This window comes from Magnolia sinica, chromosome 2, assembly GCF_029962835.1.
Source record: "Magnolia sinica isolate HGM2019 chromosome 2, MsV1, whole genome shotgun sequence".
NCBI classification, from domain to species: domain Eukaryota; kingdom Viridiplantae; phylum Streptophyta; class Magnoliopsida; order Magnoliales; family Magnoliaceae; genus Magnolia; species Magnolia sinica.
The window spans coordinates 110,600,925-110,627,921 of NC_080574.1; the positions used below are offsets into that span (position 1 = coordinate 110,600,925).

The window sequence follows — 26,997 nt, forward strand, 5'->3', positions numbered from 1 at the left end:
AAAAATGTTTCTTCATGGCAGCCTTACGTTGACTTGGCGAATAGCTATGGCATTGGGAAAATGTCAGAATTAGAGAGTTGTCTTAAGGCCAACATGGAGAAGTTCAAAATTGTGAGTTCTCTATCTTGAATTAGTTTTCCTTACTTTTTGCCAAAGGTTGGTAATCAACATGTTGCTGAGCTTCTCTTTGTATAACCTACCATAGTCATGTGAGATTTAAAGGGTTGCTTTCCGTTGCCAACATGTTAAGGCTTGTTTTCCTAAAGTTTATGTTTGCCACTTGCCTAGGGCATTGTGCACTCTTAGTATTGATGGAAAAATATCAATGCAAGAAGTGCCCCGTAGGGCATGTTTGGTTGCTAGGGAATTCATTCCCTGGTTTTTATGTTTCCTGGGAATGGTAGAATTGGTATTTCTCTCCATTATTATACACATTTAAGTTGTAAAATGAGGTCCTTGACATCTGATTTTATAATTGAAAAGGCCAAGCTATATGTCCTAGAGGGGGGGTGAATAGGACAATGCCAAATAAAAACTTATAACAGCGGAATTTAAAAGTAAATGATAGCCAAAGTAAATTACAATGCAGTAAATTAAAATGACCTCAAAATTCAGATCTTGAGAGGTTGATACAAACGTTGTTCTAAGGACAACCTTACACCAAAAACAGAGTTTATGGTAGGACAACCTTATTTCTAGAAAGGTCTTTGTATCAAGTCTCAAATCGAAGAGGAATATAAAAAGAAATACAAACTGAATTGAAATAACTTGTAATTAAAAATGTATTGTTCTAGGGACAGCCATACACCATAAAAACGGCAGGGCAACCTTGCTGGAACAACTTTCAAAATGAAATTGAAAAACAAACTTATAAAGGAATAGCAGAAAGTAAATTCTAAGCTATTACAACATTCTCACAAAGCTTGAAATAATTACAACATTCACCACCATACATACATCCCACAAAAAGAATAAAAATTAGAAGAGTAAAACAATCAACCACAACACAAGGGTTTATAGTGGTTCGCCTGTGTGTTCACCAACTGTTATCCAACAGCCACACAAAAAGCTACTCCACTCCTAATATCCTCACACAGGGGATATTAGCGTTTACTAACGAATAGGTTTTCCCAGTTCACCCAAAACCCTTACAATTGTGTCTTTGTATGTGGGCTTACACAATTAAAAACCCCCACTTCTGAGTTTTCCTGGCTGTCCTCAGATAACCAAATTAACTAGTTTTTTCTGGCAAATCTTGAAAGAAACCAAAATAATAGAAAGGAATTTACAATATGTAAAATACCTGATTATCTTCTTCGTTGTAGCAGCCCGGTAGAACCAAATCAAAGTAGATGATTGAATGTCCAAGTTCAATGTCCAGTACTTGATTACAATGGTTCTAGTTCTAATTGATTTTAAATTAAACCAAACAGGGCTTGCCTTAATTGATTTTGATTCCAAAGAAAGGGAATAACAATTCCTCTTTATCAAATCGATTGGAATATAAGAAACAAAATCAATTAAAATAAAGCTAAGGAAAGAAGATATTAAATAAGCACACTTAGCTTAGATGGAGCACAAAATTATCTCTCAGAAGTTCGACGAAGATTGGCTTGAATACTATAATTAAATCGATGATTTCTTCGAGATTCGTGCTCTATTTATAGGTGAAAAGATCAGGTCTTCGATTGGTCTAGAGTGCTCTACGACTAGTCGAAGCTCTAATCAGATATTTGAAAAATTCGGCGGGATATGCTTTGACCGTTCTACGATCGGTCGTAGCCCTCCTACGATCGTCGTAGGTCACCTACGATCGGTCGTAGGTTTCCTTCGACCGGTCGTAGGTCCTGCAACGCCGGACTTCGAGTCGTAGATTCTACGACCGGTCGAAGATGCAGTCGACACTGTTCCTACGATCGGTCGAACAGTCTCCGGACTAGTCCAAGGCTAACAGATTTTATCCGTAATTTGTAACAAACTTACGATCGATCCAGGAATTTCTTAGATCGGTCGAAGCAAGTCTAGGACTAGTCGAAGGACTAGTCGTCGAAGAACAGACCAATCACATGTAAAATAACATTCGACTTATGTATCCGAAATGACCTACTTTCTAAGGTCATCCTATGGTCAAACAAACCTCAATCAAGAAGTATGGACATTGAAACAAGAGACCATGAAGAATGAGCCTTGAAGTCTTAATGTAGACTAAACCTTGAAGTAGCTCAATCATGAAAGTGGCTTGAGTTTCAACTTGAGTCTTGAGTTCAGCTTGAGTCTTGCCTTGTACTTTCTTTTTCAAGTCTTGTCTTGTGAGCAGTTCTTTCATTCAAGATCCTGAGTCTTGTACTTGAGAGCTTTGCTTGATGTGAGCTTAGCTTGTTCATGTATGTTGATCCTTGAGAGAGCTTCACTTAAGCAGGTTATATAAAACATAACAGAGATTTTGTCATCACAAATTTGACAACAAACAGGGATATAAAGTATAGCACTTACAATCTCCCCCTTTGTCAAATTAGTGACAAAACACATAACCAAACAAAAGTAAATCAACTAAATCAACTGGTTAATACATGCAAATCAATATTCAACATTTAACATTCAACCAGGTTCAACATTCAACAAGATCAAACATTATACTCCCCCTAACTCCCCCTGGGTAACATAACCACTGCTATTCCCCTCACACAATCACATTAAGAACAAACCATTCTCCCCCTTTTTGTCACAATATGACAAAGGAGAACTAAATAAAGGAAGTCATGAGAGGAAATATGAGGAAGTAAGAGAGTATAGCAAAAGAAATATTCAGAGTGACATAGAGATACTCAAGATAGCATCACATATATTCAGCATTACATCAATAGAATCTAACTCATACCCAAGCAAACAAGAGCAAAGTAATAAAGTTATTACATACCAAAAGTCTCATAGAAACTAGTCAGAATTAGAACTTGAAGATGGAGCAGGAATAGAAGGATCAAGTTGGTGCATGCCTTTGTTCAGGCGCCTAAGATATTTGCGCATGTATTTGAATTGCAAATCATGAGCAATAGACATGTTCTCCAACTTAACATTAATATTCTCAACTTTATCTTCTAATGCACTCAAACGTGCATCAACATCAGATGGTACAAAATCTGGATCATTAGCAGAGTCAGAATCCAGTTCCTCAAAAATATCATCCATATTAATATCAACACCGGCTTCTTCAGGACCACCATCAACACCACCACCTTGTTCAGGAAGCAGATCCAACTTCATCTTATTAATATTTGTATTGTTGAAGATCAGATGATGGATTGGTGCTTCATCAACAGGCATATCGACTAACATATGAGTAGCCAATACAGTCATAAAGTATGCAAATGGAATGTCACTATGACCAGGATGGAGTCGAAACTGAAGAATGAAATGACAGAATAAGGATGGCAAACAAATCTGAGTACCATTTGAGATAGCATGAATTATCTTGCAATTTAAACAAAAATTGAAATACAATCTAGCAAATATATACAATATTATACAAGAAGGCATAAATTATCAATTTAAAATGCACATGCCAAGATCAAATTTCATCTTTTTGAACCTGCTTTTATCAAGAGGTTTTGTGAAAATATCAGCACGTTGATCTTCAGTAGGAATATATTCTAGAGATATAACTTTTTCTTCTACTAATTCCCTTATATAATGAAATCTAATGTCAATGTGCTTAGTACGAGAATGTTGAATAGGATTTTTTGAAATATTTATCGCACTGGAATTATCACAATGTAATAACATAGAATCTGTTTAATTCCATAATCACTTAGCATTCGTTGCATCCAAACAAGTGTGTACATGCATTACCAGCTGCAATATTCAGCTTCAGATGTTGAAAGTGATATAGAATTTTGTTTCTTACTAAACCAGAAACTAGACAATTTCCAATGAAAAACAACCACCACCGGTTGATTTTCTATCATCTAGATTACCAGCCAAGTCAGAGTACCCAACTAATTGAACATTGGTTTCATGAGGATACCAGAGACCGAGATTTACAATAGTATTTGCGACATATCTAATAATTCGCTTGACAAAGAATCAAGTGAGATTCTTTTGGATCGATTGATATCTTGCGCAAATACCAACACTTAGAGAAATATCTGGTCTAGTCAGTTAGATATAACAAACTACCAATCATACTCCGATAAAGTTTTGAGTCAACATTTTTACCATTAGAGTCTTTTGATAGTTTCGTGGTAGTACTCATAGGAGTATCGAAATTCTTGCCATTCTCAAATCCAAATCTCTTGATTAGATTCAAGGCATACTTAGATTGAGAAATGAATATTCCTTCGATTGTTGCTTTACTTGCAATCCAAGGAAATAAGTCAATTCCCCAACCATGCTCATTTCAAACCGTGATTTCATCAAATCTGCAAACTCAGTAGTCAAGTCAGTATAAGTTGATCCATAAATGATATCATCAACATAAATCTGTACCATTAAGATATGATCATTTTGTTTTTTAACAAACAGAGTTTTATCAATAGATCCCATTTGAAAATTATGAGTTAAAAGAAATTTCGTTAGTTTCTCATACCATGCCCTAGGTGCTTGTTTTAATCCATAAAGTGCCTTTTAAGCCGATACACATAATCAGTATTTTTGGAATCTTCAAAACCCATTGGCTCTTCAACATAGACTTCTTCATGTAAATCGCCATTTAGAAAAGCACTTTTCACATCCATCCGATAGATCTTTATCTTTTTAAAACATGCAATGGATATAAATAGTCTGATAGATTCAAGACGTGCTCTGGTGCAAAGGTTTCATCGAAATCAATCCCTTCAATTTGAGTATAACCTTGTACCACCAGTCTAGCCTTGTTTCTAATTATATTTCCACATTCATCCGACTTATTTTTAAAAATTCATGTTGTTCCAAAGATGTGTTTATCTTTAGGTCTTGGTACGAGATACCAAACATCATTTCTTATGAATTGGTTGAGTTCATCTTGCATCGCAACAATCCAGATTTCATCAGTGAGCGCTTCTTTTACGTTAGATGGTTCAATTTGGGATGTAAAACATACATAATTACATATATCCTCAAGTTGTCTACGGTGCGAACACCGGTGAGAGGGTTTCCAAGAATTTGTGTGGTTGGATGATCTTTATCAGTCCTCAACTCAGAATTGATGAAGTATCAGGTTTATCAATGATTAGTACTTCATCATTATCTGAATTAGAAGTTGGTGTGTTTAAATGATCATCAATGACAACATTGATGGATTCTTGAATCACACCAGTCCTTTTGTTCAGACTCTATAAGCTCGAATGTTTAAAGAGTATCCTAGAAAAATACCTTCATCACTCTTCGTATCGAACTTTCCCAAATTTTCACGATCACGTAAAATATAGCACTTGCCGCCAAAAACTCGAAAGTATTTAACAGTAGGCTTTTTATTGAACCACAATTCGTAAGCCGTCTTATTATTATCTTTTTGTGTGTAGACTCGGTTAATAATATAGCAAGCTGTGTTGACTGCTTCAGCCCAAAGATTTTTAGAGAGCTTCATGCTATTCAACATGACATTAGCCATTTCTTGAAGCACCCTATTCTTCCTTTCTACAATTCCATTTTGTTGAGGAGTTTTGGGAGCAGAGAATTCATGTAATATTCCTTGGTCGGTACAGAACTTCTCAAAATTGCTATTCTCAAATTCAGATCCATGATCACTACGAATCTTACTGATTTGAGAGGATTTTTCAGTTTGAATCCTTTTGAGAACTTTTCTTACTTCTTCAAGGGTTTCAGATTTATCCCTTAAGAAGACTACCCAAGTGAATCTGGTAAAGTCATCAACTATTACCAAGATGTACTTTTCCCACCTCGACTTTCTGTTCTGGTAGGTCCTATCAGATCCATGTGGAGAAGTTCGAGTTGTCTTGATGTGGTATTTGAATTCACCTTTTTGTGTGAGTTCTTTGTTTGTTTGCCTATCTGGCATTCACCACATATTTTATCTAATTTCTGAAGTTTGGGTAAACCTCTTACAAGTTCTCGTTTGCTCAATCGATATAAATTTCGATAATGTACATGTCCAAGACGTTTGTGCCATAAATCAGTCTCGTCTGTATGGACCATGTAACATGTTTGATTAGATGAGCCGGATTCACTAATAATATAGCAATTTTCAGACGTTCTATGTCCAGTTAATATTACAGACCCTTATTATTTAATATCTCACATCTTTGATTAGAAAACCGAACATTATGGTTATTATCACATATTTGTGATATACTAAGCAAGTTGTGCTTTAGGCCTTCAACATATAAAACATTTTTAAACACAGGAAGATTAAAAAGTTGAACCGTACCTTGGCCTATTATCTTGCAGTTGCTACCATCACCAAATGTGACTGACCCATCAGTCATATCTTTCAGATCGGTGAATAAAGCTTTGTCACCTGTCATATGCCTGGAGCATCCACTGTCTAGGTACCACTTTGAATGACTTGTTGCTTTGAAAGCAGTGTGAGCAACCAAGCAGGTGACTTTAGGAACCCATTTCATAACTGTTTTGGGTTTAGGAACATAGTTGGTCTTCTTTTGTGTATACTTGTAGGAATGACCTATAGAGTTAGATTTTAATAGCTCCTTGAGTAAATCAACTATCTTTTCAGCTAGTGGATTTCGATTCTGATTAAAGTTGATATGGCTGTTTCTAGGTTTTTGAAAAGTTTTTGAATTTTTAGAAAAATCTTGATAAGTACTTTTCCCTTTTGAGTTTGAGGACTCTCCTTTAACAAATATAGGAGGAGTATATTTTTATTTAGGAGGTTGATTTTTATCATAGCCCAACCCGGATCGATCGCCACATTTTCTTGATTCGGATAACAATTTTTCTAACTTTGGATCACCTTGGGCATATTTCCATGTGTCCTTTAAACTCAGAAGAGAGGAAACTTCAGTTTTAAGTTTCTCAATTTCAGATTTTAAATCAACAATTTGAGAGTTTTTAAATTCCAAATCGCATTTTGATTTTTCAAAATTATCTGAAATTTGTGATTTTTCTAAGACAAGCGATTCAAAACAATTTTTGAGTTTAGAAAACTTTTCTTTTTGAAGTTTAAGCTTGACAGCAATTTTACAACTTTCCTTATATAGGGCATTGTAAGCATCTTGAAGATCATCTTCATTTTCACATTCACTATTCAGATTTTCTTCACTTGTAGAGTCATTATCTGAAAATGTGAATTTGGCTAGAGTCATAAGAGCTTTAACCTCATTGCCCGACTCAATTTCAGAATCTTCTGATTCAGAAGTACCTTCAGAATCAGATGATTCATCCCATGTAGCCAACATACCCTTCTTCTTGGGTTTGTCCCTTTTAGGACATCTATTTGCTAAGTGCCCATATTCTAGACAGTTGTAACATTGACTATCTTTCAAAGATTTTCGAGATTTGGGTCTAAACTTCTTTTTGTCATTTGATTTTTGAAAATCAACCCTTTTCTTGCTTTTGAAAATCTTATAAAATTTTTTAGCCAAAAGAGCCATATCATCTTCTGAATCAGAATTTTCTTCTGAATTACATTTAGAAGATTTTATCGCGATATATTTACCTTTATGAGCTTTAAAGTTTAACTCGTAGGTTTGTAGAGAACCAACTAGTTCTTCAACCCTCATATTATCCGTATCACGAAGTTCCTGGATTGCGGTTACTTTAGAATTGAACCGTTCATGAAGTGAGCGTAATATTTTTGCACATACTTTACTTTCTGGGATTTTATCGCCAAGACCCCACATTGAGTTTACAATGTCATTCAATCTAGTGTAAAAGTCCATAAACATCTCTTTTTCCTCAATATGAATTTATTCAAATCGGTTGTGAGGAGTTGGACTTTAGATTTTTGACAATTGTAGTACCCTCGTGTGTCATTTCTAATGTATCCCAAGCTTGCTTTGCAGTATCACAAGAAATGATTCTTTTGAACTCATCCGGTGATAGTGCGCAAGTAATTGCATTTAGTGCTTTAGCATTTGCACTACTCTCACTTTTCTGAAGGGTGGTCCATTGGTAATATGGTGTGGTTTTCATAGACTTTGAACCATCAACCCCAGTAACTTCCATGATAGGAGGATTCCATTCAGTCACTGTGGCTTGCCACACATTTTCATCCATTGATTTGAGGAAGATCCTCATTCTGGCTTTCCAATAAGCATAGTTGGAGCCATCAAAGGGTGGAGGCCTAGTGACTGAAAGGCTATCAAAATTTGACATCTTAAATAGCTTAAATCGTTAGCTCAGGAATTAAATCCAAGAATTAAAAGGAGCTATTAGGCTTTGATACCACTTGAAAAGGCCAAGCTATATGTCCTAGAGGGGGGGTGAATAGGACAATGCCAAATAAAAACTTATAACAGCGGAATAATAAAGAAAATGATAGCCAAAGTAAATTACAATGCAGTAAATTAAAATGACCTCAAAATTCAGATCTTGAGAGGTTGATACAAACGTTGTTCTAAGGACAACCTTACACCAAAAACAGAGTTTATGGTAGGACAACCTTATTTCTAGAAAGGTCTTTGTATCAAGTCTCAAATCGAAGAGGAATATAAAAAGAAATACAAACTGAATTGAAATAACTTGTAATTAAAAATGTATTGTTCTAGGGACAGCCATACACCATAAAAATGGCAGGGCAACCTTGCTGGAACAACTTTCAAAATGAAATTGAAAAACAAACTTATAAAGGAATAGCAGAAAGTAAATTCTAAGCTATTACAACATTCTCACAAAGCTTGAAATAATTACAACATTCACCACCATACATACATCCCACAAAAAGAATAAAAATTAGAAGAGTAAAACAATCAACCACAACACAAGGGTTTATAGTGGTTCACCTGTGTGTTCACCAACTGTTATCCAACAGCCACACAAAAAGCTACTCCACTCCTAATATCCTCACACAGGGGATATTAGCGTTCACTAAAGATAGGTTTTCCCAGGTTCACCCAAAACCCTTACAATTGTGTCTTTGTATGTGGGCTTACACAATTAAAAAAACCCCCACTTCTGAGTTTTCCTGGCTCTCCTCAGATAACCAAAATAACAAGATTTTTCTGGCAAATCTTGAAAGAAACCAAAATAATAGAAAGGAATTTACAATATGTAAAATACCTGAATATCTTCTTCGTTGTAGCAGCCCGGTAGAACCAAATCAAAGTAGATGATTGAATGTCCAAGTTCAATGTCCAGTACTCGATTACAATGGTTCTAGTTCTAATTGATTTTAAATTAAACCAAACAGGGCTTGCCTTAATTGATTTTGATTCCAAAGAAAGGGAATAACAATTCCTCTTTATCAAATCGATTGGAATATAAGAAACAAAATCAATTAAAATAAAGCTAAGGAAAGAAGATATTAAATAAGCACACTTAGCTTAGATGGAGCACAAAATTATCTCTCGAAGTTCGACGAAGATTGGCTTGAATACTATAATTAAATCGATGATTTCTTCCGAGATTCGTGCTCTATTTATAGGTGAAAAGATCGGGTCTTCGATGGTCTAGAGTGCTCTACGACTAGTCAAGCTCTAACAGATATTTGAAAATCCGGCGGGATATGCTTTGACCGTTCTACGATCGTCGTAGCCCTCCTACGATCGTCGTAGGTCACCTACGATCGGTCGTAGGTTTCCTTCGACGGGTCGTAGGTCCGCAAAGACCCGTTGGACTTCGAGTCGTAGATTCTACGACGGTCGAAGATGCGTAAACACTGCTTCCTACGATCGGTCGAATGCATTCCGTGACTAGTCGAAGGCTACGATTTTATCCTAATTTGTAACAAACTTACGATCGATCCAGGATTTTCTTAGACTGGTCGAAGCAAGTCTAGGACTAGTCGAAGCAGACCTAAGACTGGTCGAAGAACAGACCAATCACATGTAAAATAACATTCGACTTATGTATCCGAAATGACCTACTTTCTAAGGTCATCCTATGGTCAAACAAACCTCAATCAAGAAGTATGGACATTGAAACAAGAGACCATGAAGAATGAGCCTTGAAGTCTTAATGTAGACTAAACCTTGAAGTAGCTCAATCATGAAAGTGGCTTGAGTTTCAACTTGAGTCTTGAGTTCAGCTTGAGTCTTGCCTTGTACTTTCTTTTTCTTTTCAGCTTGAGTCTTGTGAGCAGTTCTTTCATTCAAGATCCTGAGTCTTGTACTTGAGAGCTTTGCTTGATGTGAGCTTAGCTTGTTCATGTATGTTGATCCTTGAGAGAGCTTCACTTAAGCAGGTTATATAAAACATAACAGAGATTTTGTCATCACAAATTTGACAACAAACAGGGATATAAAGTATAGCACTTACAATAATCCCCTTTAGTTTTCAGTATCCACGCTTTAGTTTGCCTTTACCTAGAAAACATGCCTATATGATCGCTGCAAGGAGTTCATATTATCAACTTTCAGTAGGTGAAAACGTTTTCCATGGGCGATGATGTGAACAAGCTTTGGTCGACATGAATAACTTCTGCATACAGTATTGCAGAGATGGCCCCCATATGGTGTCTATCATGGAGATGTGGCTTGGTTAGTGACCTAATCACCTATCAGCTAGCTGATGTCAAAGCTCCATGGACCCTACCATAATTTATGTGTTTTTATCTGGGCAGTCCATCAATTTTGCCAGCCTATTTTAAGGCATGAGCCTAAAAATGAAGCAGATCTAAACCTGAAGTGGGCCACACCACAGGAAACAGTGGGGATTGAATGCATCCAAAACTCTAATGGGCCACAAAACTGTGGGGATGAAAAAACTTACCATTGACACTTCCTTGGGCCCACCATGATATTTATATGACATCCAAACTGTTCATACAGTTTCAATTATACACGTAAGGATGAAGAGAAAACATAAATATTAAACTGATACAAAACTTCAGTGACCCTAGGGAAGGTTTCAATGATAAGAGGTCAATCATCACTTTTTCCTGTGGCATGGCCCACTTCAGTCTAGGGTCTGTCACATTTTTAGGTGAGCTGGCCAAAGTCTTGGCCCACTAAGATGGCTTCTATAAAGGAACAGATGATACAACTTCAAGATGCACAAAAAGGAGCAGAGGTCACCAAGCTACATACACATTTCTTTTTTCTTTTTCTTTTCCTAGTAAGCCCAATTGAAGGAAATAAGAAGGAAAGAAAAAGAGTAGAAAACTAGACCCTAACACTATTGACCAACTTTTGCTTTAAAGTGCTTGTTAGCATTCCCTTTCTATGAAATTTTGCTTAACGTCAATCTCATCAAAGTAACAAGATTTCTATGCAGGCACATAGAAATCTTGTTACAACATTCCTATACATGCAATAAATTCCTGTTTGACAGAGCTCATAGTCGTGGCGGAAGGGAATAAATTCCAGGTTAGTTTGAACATTATTGCTGGCCATTAAAATGGACCTGTCATTTTTTCTTTTCCCATTTATCGGTTGCTAAGTTGGCACAGAAAATGCTTCATTTAATTGTTCATTTGTCGTTGGTTTGAGGTCTATGAAAGATCCCTAAGAGATGAATTTCTTTTGCTTTTGTTTGGCAGTCACCACCGGTCTTCACCTTTGCCAATCAAGCAGGCCTGGACATGCTGGAGACAACACTGTTGGCTTTACAGGACATAGCACTGGTTAAGATATTTGATGAGTCTGGACAGAAAGCTCTATGCTCCGAATTTGCCAAAATAATGCAACAGGTAATGTCAAGCTCCCCTTTTCCTCTGGAATTCCCCCCCAAATCTACATCTTCATTCCTCTGTTACATGAGCTTAGGGAGCTTTTCGGATGCTTAACTGAACTGAATGGCTGGCCACACTTATACCATTGATGGGCATCCTATAATGACATGATGTTTAGGTTACTAAAAGGCAGGCCATGCTTATACCATTGGTGGGTGGAACATGACATGATGTTTCTTCTATTGATCATCCTATAATGCCTATTTGTATTTGTATGTATATAATTTTATTCTGCTTTAATGGTTATTAGTTTAGAGTACATTTGGTTGCCACTAAAGAGATTTTTCTTCATATTTCATAATTTACAGAAACCTACTAAGAGCCTAAGAGTAGAAATTCTAAAGTCATAAATTTGTTTTTCTATGCCTGTGAAATGCTCATGAGCCAAATGTAGCCAGAATGACTTTCTGATGTAAGATGTTAGAAACTATTCATGAAATATAGGTTCCAGGGTGTGAGACCTGACCCGAGTTCGCATGTGTGCATGTGTGTGTATGAGTATGCATCTCATGTATTTTGGTCTCGTGGTCCTACCGGTCAAATTTTGGCGACCCACGACCTTCGGATAGTGATTGCGGTCACCCTTGAGTTTGGTCACATAGACCCGACTCGGATTGACCCAAGACCTATGCCATTGCGACCGCATCGTCGCTGTGGTTCCAGCGCCGCGTCTCATGCGTAAATCCGGCGTGTCCATCAAAAGCTATGGGCCGCGCATTATTTGGACCGTTGATTGCATTTTTGGTGGGACCCACCTGATTACACATTTCCCCATGTGCACTATTCCCCATGTAAGCCACCTTTAGCCTAGCAATGATGGCTTCTTTTCTTAAGAAAACCATGATGAGATTAGCTTCTCTAGGCAATGATGAGCCACCCTATCCCATGAGCAATGATTATTTTCTCTTTTCAAAACTCATCTTTTTCTAAGAAAGTAATCATTTTAACTTTAGAAACTCTCTCATCTCCCTCTCTCTTTCTTCATTTCTCTCTTCTCCTCTTTGCAAATGCCCTCCAATGTCCTCCATTGCTGAACTTTTCCAGCCATCTTTCCTCTTCTTTCCCCCTAGATCTAACCATCAAAGATCCATCATCACCGTTGAACCTCCTTCCTTGAAGCTTAAGGAGCATGGTGGTTGAAGAATCTTGAAGATCCATCAAGTGGGTGAGCATGTAGGATAGATTACATGGTTCTTATTTTCATAGATCTTTTGTTGCTTCATATGGAGAGTGTAGGACTCACCACATCAATGGTGAAGGTCCACCACTCCTTGGATAAGGTTTTTTTAGCCATCTCTTGCATGCATGTGATCTTGATGGGGCCATTCTCCATGGACCCCATCTTGATGAGATTTCATTTCTTCTTCTCTTTTCCCCTTTCTGTGGTTTGGATGTAATGATTATGTGGCCCACCTGATGTGCCATGCAACCAGAATTTTTAAATTTTTTGGGACATCCAGGCCCAAGTTGTTGGACACCCAGGCCCAACTCTGCTGCCTAGTTTTGCTGCTAGATTTGGAAAGCCTTTGGGCCTGATTTTATGGATTTTCTTGGGGAGAGGTTAGGCCTGGGAGTTGTGTGACACATCAAGGTAGACCCCACCTTGTGGAATCTATGATTTATTTCCCATTTATTAATTTTTTTGGGCTGATCTAAACATTAACATGTTGCTGTCTAGATTGTTGGAATTTTTTTTATGCTATAATGTATAGGTTGTAGGCCTTGTCTATGGTCTCCTTTTTCCTGATTTCTTAGACTTTTCTTTGAGGTGTGGACCCCACCTAAAAGTATGCTAAACCTCACCTTCAAATGTCCCTATTTGATCACCCAAAGGGTGGGCCAAGGAGGGTGGACGGTCCAGATTTTTCTGGACTGTCCAGCCACACTATTTGCTGGAAAATCATAAATATCAGCCTGATTTTGAATTGGTGGGCCACCTTTGTGGACCCCACCTTACTGTATACTTGTATAGGAAGGTTAACCTTGCATTTTTCCAAATTTACATAGACCTGGGCCCACTCAAATGGGGTGCTAAAGTCAGGGACAGCAGCATTGCTGCAGCAGGAAAATAAAAATCTGGACCTTGCTGTCCATAAATTGCATGAGTTAAATCAAATATTTTTATTATCCCAAAAATCCTAAATTTTTGTAGGGAGGTGTCCCACCCATGTGAGGACCTATACACACAATTTCAGGGCCAAATAATTGTATTTGGGCATCCAAAAGGGTGGGCCAACATAATGGACTGCCAGAAATTTCTGTTGTGCAGTCCAGCAGCATAGTCCCATAAAAATAATATTAAAAAAATAATTTCTAAGATGGTGGGCCATATTTCTAGATCCCAAATTGTTTTAGGCTTGATGAGGGACCTTGGGTCCAAATTTCAAGAATTTTGGAGGCCCAGAACCCACCCATTGGATGGCCCAAATTCATGACAGTTATATTCCAGCAATCTTTCACCCTGGATAGATTGTATTATTTAAATTAATTTAAATACTTCTGAGTATCCTAAAATCACGAAAATTTACAGGTAGGTGGTCCACCCATGGTGGGACTCACTTAAAAATTTGTGGGGCCAATGGATCCCCGTGCACACCGTGACAAGTTCTGGAATGGCTCACCACGTTCAGGTGTCCTGATTCACCAGATTTTCTTGATGGTCTATTTTATTTAAATCAATTAAAATACTTTTGACCGTCCAAAAATCACAAAATTTTGAAAATTCGTGGTCCACCTATGGGAGGACTATCTTGTAAATTTTCATGGCCATCGGGCCCCTGTAGTGACCGTGGTGTGGCCTGCAAACTTGGGTCAGTTTTGGGCCAGATACTCAGGCCCGTAGGACTACCCACCACGGGACACCCCTACCTTGGGCTGTTGCTGGGCCTGGATTCCAGCGACATGGCCCACTTCTAATGTGTGTTGTGCATTCCCCTCTCATCCGGTGGCACCCACTGTGATATGTGTGGGTCACCATGGGCCAGTAACCCATCTAAATTAAATAAATTTCTGGATTCCAGCAGGCCCAGGAAGTGGGTGGGCTGGAATTCCAACAAGGGGCCCAAATTTGCTCCATAGTTGATTGTTTTGGAGCTGTTGTGGCCCACCATATTTAAGGGAGTATTGCACACACTCCTTGCCTTATTTCCTTAGATATTTTTGGCTGTAATTAGTGGCTTTTAAGGCTCACCTTTGTGGTTGTGTTGGGAGTTAGCCTTAACCAGATTTTTGATAGTTTATAGGCCCAATGGGCTGGAAACCTATTTCTTGAGCCCAAGATCGTATAGGGCCTAACCTTATTGTTTCACGGGCCCAACGAGCCGTCTACAGGCTGACCGTGTGTATTTATTAGCCGTGATGCCCTCACGAAATGCTTAATTATGGGCTGACTTGCGGGGCCCACATAAATGTATAGTGTGGAGGGCCTTGCTAAGTCTTTGGGCTGATGTGGCAAGGCCCACACTGTCAGTATAGGCCTTGCATATGTGTATTCTTGGGTTTATGGGCTGCCCTTAAGCCCACCATAATGTATGAATTGGATGACTTTTGTTTTGGGCCATTTCTTTAGGGCCCATTATGTGATATAGTATATGCATGTTTGTGTTAGCAAGTAGGCCTTGTGGACTCAGTTCTTTTGGATAGGCCCATTGATCTTGGCCTATACTCTCCTATCTATTGTGATGGGCTTAGGGGCAATGATACACAAGAAGTCGGGCCCTTGGCTGCCCACTAAACTGACCCTGTACTTAGGTCAAAAGTGAGGCCCAACTCACTTGTGTTAAATGTGAAACTTGCCCATGTAAATGAATTACTGGGCTGCCCATGAAGCCCACCACAATATGTGGAATTATGACCTTTGTGGTTGGGCCCAAACCTTACTTGAGGGCCCACTATATGGCCTATGAGTTGGGCTTGGTGTATGGCCTACTAGTCCACACATTGCTTAGGCCTTAGATCTTTCATTGTATGGGTAGTGGTGAGCTACCTCTTGGAAACTAGTTGAGGTTGGATGTCCTCCTGGGTGATCCTAAGGTAAGCTCATAGGTTTCTCTATGGGTGGTTAAAGGCCCACCATAGACCTTAGGCTATTTATTTAAGGCTCAATGTGCATATATGTGAAATTTACCTTAATGCATGTTTGGTCCAGGCCGTCCAAGCCTTGGATCGCCCGATTGTGGAAGCACTCTCTGGCTTGGGTTGCTGCTGGACTCACAATCCAGTAGCAGGCCCACTTGATCTTTCATGATATATACACACTCTCCATCTGGTGGGGTCCCCCAGTGAGTATAGTTGGCCTTCATGAGATTATTTCCACATACTCAACTAATTTCTGGACCTTAGCAGGCCCAGGAAGTTAAACGGGACAAAAGTTTATCAAAGGGCCTTCGATGTACAATTTTATGGTTACAACTTTATTTGGCTGTGGGGCTCACCATATTGAGAACTTGTGTGCGTGTCTCATGCTTATGCTTTCTTATAGTCTTTGAGCTTAATCAGTGCATTCTTTTGGGTCACTTTTAGTGATCTTATGAGGACCCCATCTTAAGATCAGAATTTTGGGACATCCAGTGAGCCCAGATTGGGCAAGGACATCCCAGCTTGGCCCAACCATAGATTGGGCCGACTTCCACCATTTTGATGGACTTGTGGGCTGAGGTAAGGATAATGTTGGGCCCTCGGTTGCCCACTTAAATTGCTAGTTATTGGGCTGATGTAGTGGGGCCCATTTCATCCAAACTTAAACCTATTTTTTAGGCCGTATATTGTGTACGTGGGCTGCCCACCAAGTCCAACTTAATGCATGGATCTATGACCATTGGGAATTGGGCCTTGGGCCTTAATTCCCCTCTTAGAGCCCATGTTGTTAAAAGTAGTATTATATATTTTTATGGCCTATTATGAGGAATATATGTATGTGGTTACTTTTATTTTTATCTTAAATGTAGGCCTTGGGCCTTTTATCCATATAGTTCATGGTTGATATGCCTTTTTGGAGAATGGTGGTTAAACGTCCCCATTATGGACCCCTCTAGGTCCGGTTGTATTTAAGAGTGATTGGATACTTATCTTAGACAGTTGCTAGGCTCATTTCTATATTACTTAGACCCGTAGTTGTATGCTTTGTCTCGTGGGCTACCCCAAGTAAATGGGCCCTCACTAGAGGTGGGATTCCTTACGGATATTGTCTAAGTACCTAGTCTTGGTTCCTTCTTGGATAGGAAGAATGTAATTTACTTTGTATATCGCCGCATGATGCGCCTAGACCCATCTTCATGACCCATGTGCATCATTGTATGCTTGAATGACACTGTGTGTGTGGTTATGATTGTGCTATTGGGCATTGCATGCTATCTTCTTGATGGACGTAATATTCCCTCTTGAGCATGTTGGATGCTTGGAATTGATGCATAGTTGATTGTGTGATTCATGCATCTGGCATTGCATAATATATGAGCATTATCACCCTTGCTTCATCAGGGTTGTAGCCTCCACAGATACATCATGGATGGCCATGTTTGGACACCGAAAATGTTACTTGAGCATACCGGGTGCATAGGATGCCCTGGGTGAAATTTCCAAAACTTTCATGGTACCAAGGATCTGCTCCAACGCCGTGACCGGGTGAAATATATGAGCGCACGAGGGCCTTATACCATTAGGCCGTGACTCCCACCGTCGTGTAGTCGGTTGGATAGGGGTGTGGCCTTACTCGCCTGATGTAAGAGGGCATTACTAGGCTGAGTCTGACCAGCTCGTGAATGGGTCCGCTACCGTCAGGCCTTGCTGGTGATTGGTTGTCCACAGGCGGGTAGTGAGGTCTCTTATGCTCGTTTGACTGTGCGGGGTCTGTAGAGCGGCAGTCATCCAGCAGTGTAATGGACCCCGGTGATTTCCTTATGATTGGAAATATACTTGACATACGGTTTGGTTATAAGCACTGGCATTACTTGCATCGCATTAGTATTGGTTATGTAAGCCCCTTCATGCATTGCCTTGGTATGGCGTCCAGTACTCATTGCATCATATTCATGATAAGCCTTGGTAAGGCTAGTGATATTCTTATTGAGTATGTCTCCTTCCTGTATCTCCTATTTGTTCTTCTGTGCCCTATTATCACACACTTACACCACCCTCTAAGCTTCTATAAGCTTATGCACGATTGATGCGTGCAGGAGATCCTAGGCAGGTGTCGCAGTGGCAGAGTTTGGATTAGAGCTGAGCTTGAGGACCCAGTATTGCATCCTTCCTTTCTTTCTTCTATTATCTTATGTATGTCCTTTTAGACCTTATGTAAACTTGTAAAAGTTCAAATTCATAGTGGATTTTGTGATATGTGCCTTTTTTATTCTCAGATTTACTTGTTATGATCTTGGGTATGCTCGTATTGGAAATGGTTATATTGTTATGGAAATCCTCCTTGTAGGATCCCAAGATCGGAACCTGCTTCAGGAGCCGAGAATGGGGTACTACGGAGGCTATTGCGGCCAGAACCGGCCATCGGGTTCCTTGTGAATCCGGTTACCGAGTCTGGGGCGTGACAAGAGTTGGTATCAGAGCATAGCAAGTAATTTTAGAATAACTAGGGATAACATTACATATCTGTTGCAATCTTAGGACAAGTAGTGTCCCGAGTGCATTTCCCTCATTCCGTTTGAGCCTTCAAGGATTCTAATTCCTAGGTTTCCATTACCTTTGTTCTTTCTGTAGACCATGTCGTCTAGTCGAGGTGTCCATGATTATGACGCCCGTGGCCGTGGTGCCCATGGACATGGTTCTCATTCTCCTCCGGCGGTCCGAGTGACTTTTACTCCATCATCTGAGATTCTTGTTTCCCCTCTGGAGCCCATCGTACTTATTCCTGAGGTTCCCGCCATACCTATGCCTCTGCCAGAGGCTAATGCTACCCTTGCTTATCTGACGATTCCTGTAGGAGTTGAGCATCTCCAGCAGTTGATGCAGGTCATCGCTGATGTTCTTCAGACTCGTCAACCCGTTCCTGAGATGCCCGGTCAGGCAGAACAGGAGCGTGCGAGTCCCCTTTTGCTAGATTCGACTCTGCAGCGAGCTCCGTTAGCGATATTTCTACTTCAGGGCGAGGCCAAGTGGACTAGTTCGCAGAGGGATTGTGATCAGAGGAGAGGCCGGAAGAGGCAGGCTCCCTCCGGTAGCTCCCAGCAGCGTCGACAACAGCAGAGGTGCATAGCTTATCGAGCCACCAGAGCATTAGCATCGCATGCAGCAGCTTCTTCTTCTAGGGCATTTACTGGCATTTGCTATGGATGTGGGCAGACAGGGCATCAGAGGCGCGAGTGCCCTCTTCCCTTGCAGCAGCGACAGTGGCTCCCGCCACCGAGACCTTGACAGCAGCCGAGGCCACAGTGTAGACGTCCACAATAGCAGAGACCGCAGATGTAGAGGGGACAGACACCTCCCCAGCCACCTCAAGCTTGATTTTGCGCGACTTCGCAGGACCCTTAGTTATTGGGGGAGTCGTTGTGGGTATTTTTCTTGTCTCCGTATGTATGTCTTGTGTTTTGGTGCATCGTACCCCTTTTGTATCCAAGGGCTTTTGTTTGATCAGATTGCTATTAGAGTCTGTCATAGAGGATTCTCAGTATCGACATTTTTGGAAAGATCGTTGTGTTAGGCCGATGATATTATTATGTTCCATTTTGGTTGGTGAGATGTTCTTGCCCACTGAATAGTTTTGTATTGCTGATGTTGAGCTTGTTAGCTTGTTTTGTTGTCAAGCCAGTATTTTTTTCCTAGCCGCTAGTTTTGTGGCCGAGTGTGATGCTTGCCAGCGTGTTAAGGCCGATCATCTTACACCCTTAGTCCCTTACAGTTGTTGAGTGTTTCAGAATGGAAGTGGGAGCACATATCGATGGATTTCATCGCAGGTTTACCGAGGACTCAGCACGGGCATGATACCATCTAGGTTATCGTTGATCGTCTGACGAAGTCGGCTCATTTCATTCCAGTGCGTGCTTCCTGGTCTATGGATCGGCTTGCAAGATGTTTATTGAGGAGATAGTGAGACTGCATGACTCCTTTTAAGGCACGTTATGGTAGACCGCGCAGATCTCCTAGTTGTTGGGCCGAGATTAAAGAGCGTTATCCCTATTTGTTCGATGATTGATTGCTTGTATTTCTTGCATTTCCTTCTTTTGATTGACGATTGATATATACGAGGATGCTTATGCATTTTGTTGTCTCAGTTTTGTCAATTTCGAGGATAAAATTTCTTTGTTGGTGGGAAGGATTGTGAGACCTGACCCGAGTTCGCATGTGTGCATGTGTGTGTGTGAGTATGCATCTCATGTATTTTGGTCTCGCGGTCCTACCGGTCAAATTTTGGCGACCCACGACCTTCGGATAGTGATTGCGGTCACCCTTGAGTTTGGTCACGTAGACTCGACTCGGATTGACCCAAGACCTATGCCATTGCGACCGCATCGTCGCCGTGGTTCCAGCGTCGCGTCTCATGCATAAATCCGGCGTGTCCATCAAAAGTTATGGGCCGCGCATTATTTGGACCGTTGATTGCATTTTTGGTGGGACCCACCTGATTACACATTTCCCCATGTGTACTATTCCCCATGTAAGCCACCTTTAGCCTAGCAATGATGGCTTCTTTTCTTAAGAAAACCATGATGAGATTAGCTTCTCTAGGCAATGATGAGCCACCCTATCCCATGAGCAATGATTATTTTCTCTTTTCAAAACTCATCTTTTTCTAAGAAAGTAATCATTTTAACTTTAAAAACTCTCTCATCTCCCTCTCTCTTTCTTCATTTCTCTCTTCTCCTCTTTGCAAATGCCCTCCAATGTCCTCCATTGCTGAACTTTTCCAGCCATCTTTCCTCTTCTTTCCCCCTAGATCTAACCATCAAAGATCCATCATCACCGTTGAACCTCCTTCCTTGAAGCTTAAGGAGCATGGTGGTTGAAGAATCTTGAAGATCCATCAAGTGGGTGAGCATGTAGGATAGATTACATGGTTCTTATTTTCATAGATCTTTTGTTGCTTCATATGGAGAGTGTAGGACTCACCACATCAATGGTGAAGGTCCACCACTCCTTGGATAAGGTTTTTTTAGCCATCTCTTGCATGCATGTGATCTTAATGGGGCCATTCTCCATGGACCCCATCTTGATGAGATTTCATTTCTTCTTCTCTTTTCCCCTTTCTGTGGTTTGGATGTAATGATTATGTGGCCCACCTGATGTGCCATGCAACCAGAATTTTTAAATTTTTTGGGACATCCAGGCCCAAGTTGTTGGACACCCAGGCCCAACTCTGCTGCCTAGTTTTGCTGCTAGATTTGGAAAGCCTTTGGGCCTAATTTTATGGATTTTCTTGGGGAGAGGTTGGGCCTGGGAGTTGTGTGACACATCAAGGTAGACCCCACCTTGTGGAATCTATGATTTATTTCCCATTTATTAATTTTTTTGGGCTGATCTAAACAGTAACATGTTGCTGTCTAAATTGTTGGAATTTTTTTTATGCTATAATGTATGGGTTGTAGGCCTTGTCTATGGTCTCCTTTTTCCTGATTTCTTAGACTTCTCTTTGAGGTGTGGACCCAACCTAAAAGTATGCTAAACCTCACCTTCAAATGTCCCTATTTGATCACCCAAAAGGGTGGGCCAAGGAGGGTGGACGGTCCAGATTTTTCTTGACTGTCCAGCCACACTGTTTGCTGGAAAATCATAAATATCAGCCTGATTTTGAATTGGTGGGCCACCTTTGTGGACCCCACCTTATTGTATACTTGTATAGGAAGGTTAACCTTGCATTTTTCCAAATTTACATAGACCTGGGCCCACTCAAATGGGGTACTAAAGTCAGGGACAGTAGCATTGCTGCAGCAGGAAAATAAAAATCTGGACCTTGCTGTCCATAAATTGCATGAGTTAAATCAAATATTTTTATTATCCCAAAAATCCTAAATTTTTGTAGGGAGGTGTCCCACCCATGTTAGGACCTATCCACACAATTTCAGGGCCAAATAATTGTATTTGGGCATCCAAAAGGGTGGGCCAACATAATGGACTGCCAGAAATTTCTGCTGTGCAGTCCAGTAGCATAGTCCCATAAAAATAATATTAAAAAAATAATTTCTAAGAAGGTGGGCCATATTTCTAGATCCCAAATTGTTTTAGGCTTGATGAGGGACCTTGGGTCCAAATTTCAAGAATTTTGGAGGCCCAGAACCCACCCATTGGATGGCCCAAATTCATGACAGTTATATTCCAGCAATCTTTCACCCTGTATAGATTGTATTATTTAAATTAATTTAAATACTTATGAGTATCCTAAAATCACGAAAATTTACAGGCAGGTGGTCCACCCATGGTGGGACTCACCTACAAATTTTTGGGGCCAATGGATCCCCTTGCACACCGTGACAAGTTCTGGAATGGCTCACCACGTTCAGGTGTCCCGATTCACCAGATTTTCTTGATGGTCTGTTTTATTTAAATCAATTAAAATACTTCTGACCGTCCAAAAATCACAAAATTTTGAGAATTCGTGGTACACCTATGGGAGGACTATCTTGTAAATTTTCATGGCCATCGGGCCCCTGTACTGACCGTGGTGTGGCCTGCAAACTTGGGTCAGTTTTGGGCCAGATACTCAGGCCCGTAGGACTACCCACCACGAGACGCCCCTACCTTGGGCTGTTGTTGGGCCTGGATTCCAGCGACATGGCCCACTTCTAATGTGTGTTGTGCATTCCCCTCTCATCCGGTGGCTCCCACTGTGATATGTGTGGGTCACCATGGGCTAGTAACCCATCTGAATTAAATAAATTTCTGGATTCCAGCAGGCCCAGGAAGTGGGTGGGCTGGAATTCCAACAAGGGGCCCAAATTTGCTCCATAGTTGATTGTTTTGGAGCTGTTGTAGCCCACCAGATTTAAGGGAGTATTGCACACACTCCTTGCCTTATTTCCTTAGATATTTTTTGCCGTAATTAGTGGCTCTTAAGGCTCACCTTTGTGGTTGTGTTGGGAGTTAGCCTTAACCAGATTTTGGATAGTTTATAGGCCCAATGGGCTGGAAACCTATTTCTTGAGCCCAAGATCGTATAGGGCCTAACCTTATTGTTTCACGGGCCCAACGAGCCGTCTACAGGCTGACCGTGTGTATTTATTAGCCGTGATGCCCTCACGAAATGCTTAATTATGGGCTGACTTGCGGGGCCCACATAAATGTATAGTGTGGAGGGCCTTGCTAAGTCTTTGGGCTGATGTGGCAAGGCCCACACTGTCAGTATAGGCCTTGGCTATGTGTATTCTTGGGTTTATGGGCTGCCCTCAAGCCCACCATAATGTATGAATTGGATGACTTTTGTTTTGGGTCATTTCTTTAGGGCCCATTATGTGATATAGTATATGCATGTTTGTGTTAGCAAGTAGGCCTTGTGGACTCAGTTCTTTTGGATAGGCCCATTGATCTTGGGCCTATACTCTCCTATCTATTTAATGGGCTTAGGGGCAATGATACACAAGAAGTCGGGCCCTTGGCTGCCCACTAAACTGACCCTGTACTTAGGCCAAAAGTGAGGCCCAACTCACTTGTGTTAAATGTGAAACTTGCCCATGTAAATGAATTACTGGGCTGCCCATGAAGCCCACCACAATATGTGGAATTATGACCTTTGTGGTTGGGCCCAAACCTTACTTGAGGGCCCACTATATGGCCTATGAGTTGGGCTTGGTGTATGGCCTACTAGTCCACACATTGCTTAGGCCTTAGATCTTTCATTGTATGGGTAGTGGTGAGCTACCTCTTGGAAACTAGTTGAGGTTGGATGTCCTCCTGGGTGATCCTAAGGTAAGCTCATAGGTTTCTCTATGGGTGGTTAAAGGCCCACCATAGACCTTAGGCTATTTATTTAAGGCTCAATGTGCATATATGTGGAATTTACCTTAATGCATGTTTGGTCCAGGCCGTCCAAGCCTTGGATCGCCCGATTGTGGAAGCACTCTCTGCCTTGAGTTGCTGCTGGACTCACAATCTAGTAGCAGGCCCCCTTGATCTTTTCATGATATATACACACTCTCCATCTGGTGGGGTCCCCCAGTGAGTATAGTTGGCCTTCATGAGATTATTTCCATATAGTCAACTAATTTCTGGACCTTAGCAGGACCAGGAAGTTAAACGGGCCAAAAGTTTATTAAAGGACCTTCGATGTACAATTTTATGGTTACAACTTTATTTGGCTGTGGGGCTCACCATATTGAGAACTTGTGTGCATGTCACATGCTTATGCTTTCTTATAGTCTTTGGGCTTAATCAGTGCATTCTTTTGGGTCACTTTTAGTGATCTTATGAGGACCCCATCTTAAGATCAGAATTTTGGGACATCCAGTGAGCCCAGATTGGGTAGGGATATCCCAGCTTGGCCCAACCATAGATTGAGCCGACTTCCACCATTTTGATGGACCTTTGGGCTGAGGTAAGGATAATATTGGGCCCTCGGTTGCCCACTTAAATTGCTAGTTATTGGGCTGATATAGTGGGGCCCATTTCATCCAAACTTAAACCTATTTTTTTAGGCAGTATATTGTGTACGCGGGCTGCCCACCAAGTCCAACTTAATGCTTGAATTCTATGGCCATTGGGAATTGGGCCTTGGGCCTTAATTCCCCTCTTAGAGCCCATGTTGTTAAAAGTGGTATTATATCTTTTTATGACCTATTATGAGGAATATATGTATGTGGTTACTTTTATTTTTATCTTAAATATAGGCTTTGGGCCTTTTATCCATATAGTTCATGGTTGATATGCCTTTTTGGAGAATGGTGGTTAAACGTCCCCATTATGGACCCCTCTAGGTCCAGTTGTATTTAAGAGTGATTGGATACTTATCTTAGACAATTGCTAGGCTCATTTCTATATTACTTAGACCCGTAGTTGTATGCTTTGTCTCGTGGGTTACCCCAGGTAAATGGGCCCCCACTAGAGGTGGGATTCCTTACGGATATTGTCTAAGTACCTAGTCTTGGTTCCTTCTTGGATAGGAAGAATGTAATTTACTTTGTATATCGCCGCATGATGCGCCTTGACCCATCTTCATGACCCATGTGCATCATTGTATGCTTGGATGACACTGTGTGTGTGGTTATGATTGTGCCATTGGGCATTGCATGCTGTCTTCTCGATGGACATAATATTCCCTCTTGAGCATGTTGGATGCTTGGAATTGATGCATAGTTGATTGTGTGATTCATGCATCTGGCATTGCATAATATATGAGCATTATCACCCTTGCTTCATCAGGGTTGTAGCCTCCACAGATACATCGTGGATGACCATGTTTGGACACCGAAAATGTTACTTGAGCATACCGGGTGTATAGGATGCCCATGGGTGAAATTCCCAAAACTTCCATGGTACCAAGGATCTGCTCCAACGCCGTGACCGGGTGGAATATATGAGCGCACGAGGGCCTTATACCATTAGGCCGCGACTCCCACTGTCGTGTAGTCGGTTGGATAGGGGTGTGGCCTTACTCGCCTGATGTAAGAGGGCATTGCTAGGCTGAGTCTGACCAGCTCGTGAATAGGTCCGCTACCGTCAGGCCTTGCTGGTGATTGGTTGTCCACAGGCGGGTAGTGAGGTCTCTTATGCTCGTTTGATTGTGCGGGGTCTGTAGAGTGGCAGTCATCCAGCAGTATAATGGACCCTGGTGATTTCCTTATGATTGGAAATATACTTGACATACGGTTTGGTTATAAGCACTGGCATTACTTGCATCGCATTAGTATTGGTTATGTAAGCCCCTTCATGCATTGCCTTGGTATGGCGTCCAGTACTCATTGCATCATATTCATGATAAGCCTTGGTAAGGCTAGTGATATTCTTATTGAGCATGTCTCCTTCCTGTATCTCCTATTTATTCTTCTGTGCACTATTATCACACACTTACACCACCCTCTAAGCTTCTATAAGCTTATGCACGATTGATGCGTGCAGGAGATCCTAGGCAGGTGTCGCAGTGGCAGAGTTTGGATTAGAGCTGAGCTTGAGGACCCAGTATTGCATCCTTCCTTTCTTTCTTCTATTATCTTATGTATGTCCTTTTAGACCTTATGTAAACTTGTAAAAGTTTAAATTCATAGTGGATTTTGTGATATGTGCCTTTTTTATTCTTAGATTTACTTGTTATGATCTTGGGTATGCTCGTATTGGAAATGATTATATTGTTATGGAAATCCTCCTTGTAGGATCCCAGGATCGGAACCTGCTTCAGGAGCTGAGAATGGGGTACTACGGAGGCTGTTGCGGCTAGAACCAGCCATCGGGTTCCTTGTGAATCCGGTTACCGAGTCTGGGGCGTGACACAGGGTGTGTTTGGCAGTTCAAAGAGTGGTTGATGGGTGCATATATATGTTGATTTCACTGTACAGGTTCTGATTTCGGTATCGAAAACCAATCCCATTCTCCAACCATCCAGCTAAGATATTGCAGCATGGCAACTGTTATTGGACTATGTTTGCGAGTTAAGTTGATGCGCTGTTTCCCTCTAATTGTTGCCTTGGTCCCTTGTTGGCACTGGCAGTCCAGTCCCCATAAATAAATAAATGTGGCTGCTGTCTCAGCTGCTCTCTCAAAACATTTAGCTGGCTTTCTTTTAACAGTTTGTGAATCTGCATGAACTGCATGATACTTAAGTTTCTTATTTTTCTTAGAACAAGGATTGCATTGGCGATTCTTCATTCCCTGTCATCAACAACCAATCTCAGTTTTCTGTTGCATATGCACTGTCCAACAAGGTAATTTGGCCCTAATCTTTTCCAACCATTTTGGGTTGTCAAAATATATCATCAGCCCTGGTGCATCAAATCAAATGAGTGCCAGTCAGACAATTGTTTTTGCACCATGCATCTAGGTACTAATATCTTTTGACCTTTCAAAAAACAAGCCTAGATTTTTTTCTAACTGAATATTAAGATGCATGTTTGCATATTTAGGAATAAAAAATTCTCCCTTAATGGGGCCTAAAAGCACATATCGTTGACTCAGGGAAACATGGAGAAAATTGTGGATCTATCCATCCATCATGATGCATGCATACACACATTCACAAACACACCTCATCCATCCATCCGCGCAAGCATACATACATCCAGCCTGTATCCCTGGATTGCTATATCCAGTCTGTTTGGCATGCCTAGCCAATCCGGGGATTAAACCTTCCC

General features: G+C 40.8%; 1 protein-coding gene and 1 long non-coding RNA gene across 2 annotated transcripts in view; both read left to right on the top strand.

Annotated features, from left to right (window-relative positions):
* LOC131230083 (uncharacterized) overlaps positions 1 to 26,997 on the top strand; it is a 28,128-nt gene continuing 1,131 nt past the window's right edge. The window contains exon 1 of the mRNA XM_058226005.1: positions 1 to 111. Within this exon, the coding sequence (XP_058081988.1) occupies positions 61 to 111 (51 nt within the window). The 5' untranslated portion in view covers positions 1 to 60. The remainder of the gene's footprint in view (positions 112 to 26,997) is intronic.
* LOC131230099 (uncharacterized) lies at positions 107 to 26,320 on the top strand. Its single transcript, XR_009163829.1, has 4 exons — positions 107 to 133; positions 10,595 to 11,417; positions 11,591 to 11,740; positions 26,206 to 26,320. It is a non-coding gene; the product is annotated as an uncharacterized LOC131230099 (long non-coding RNA).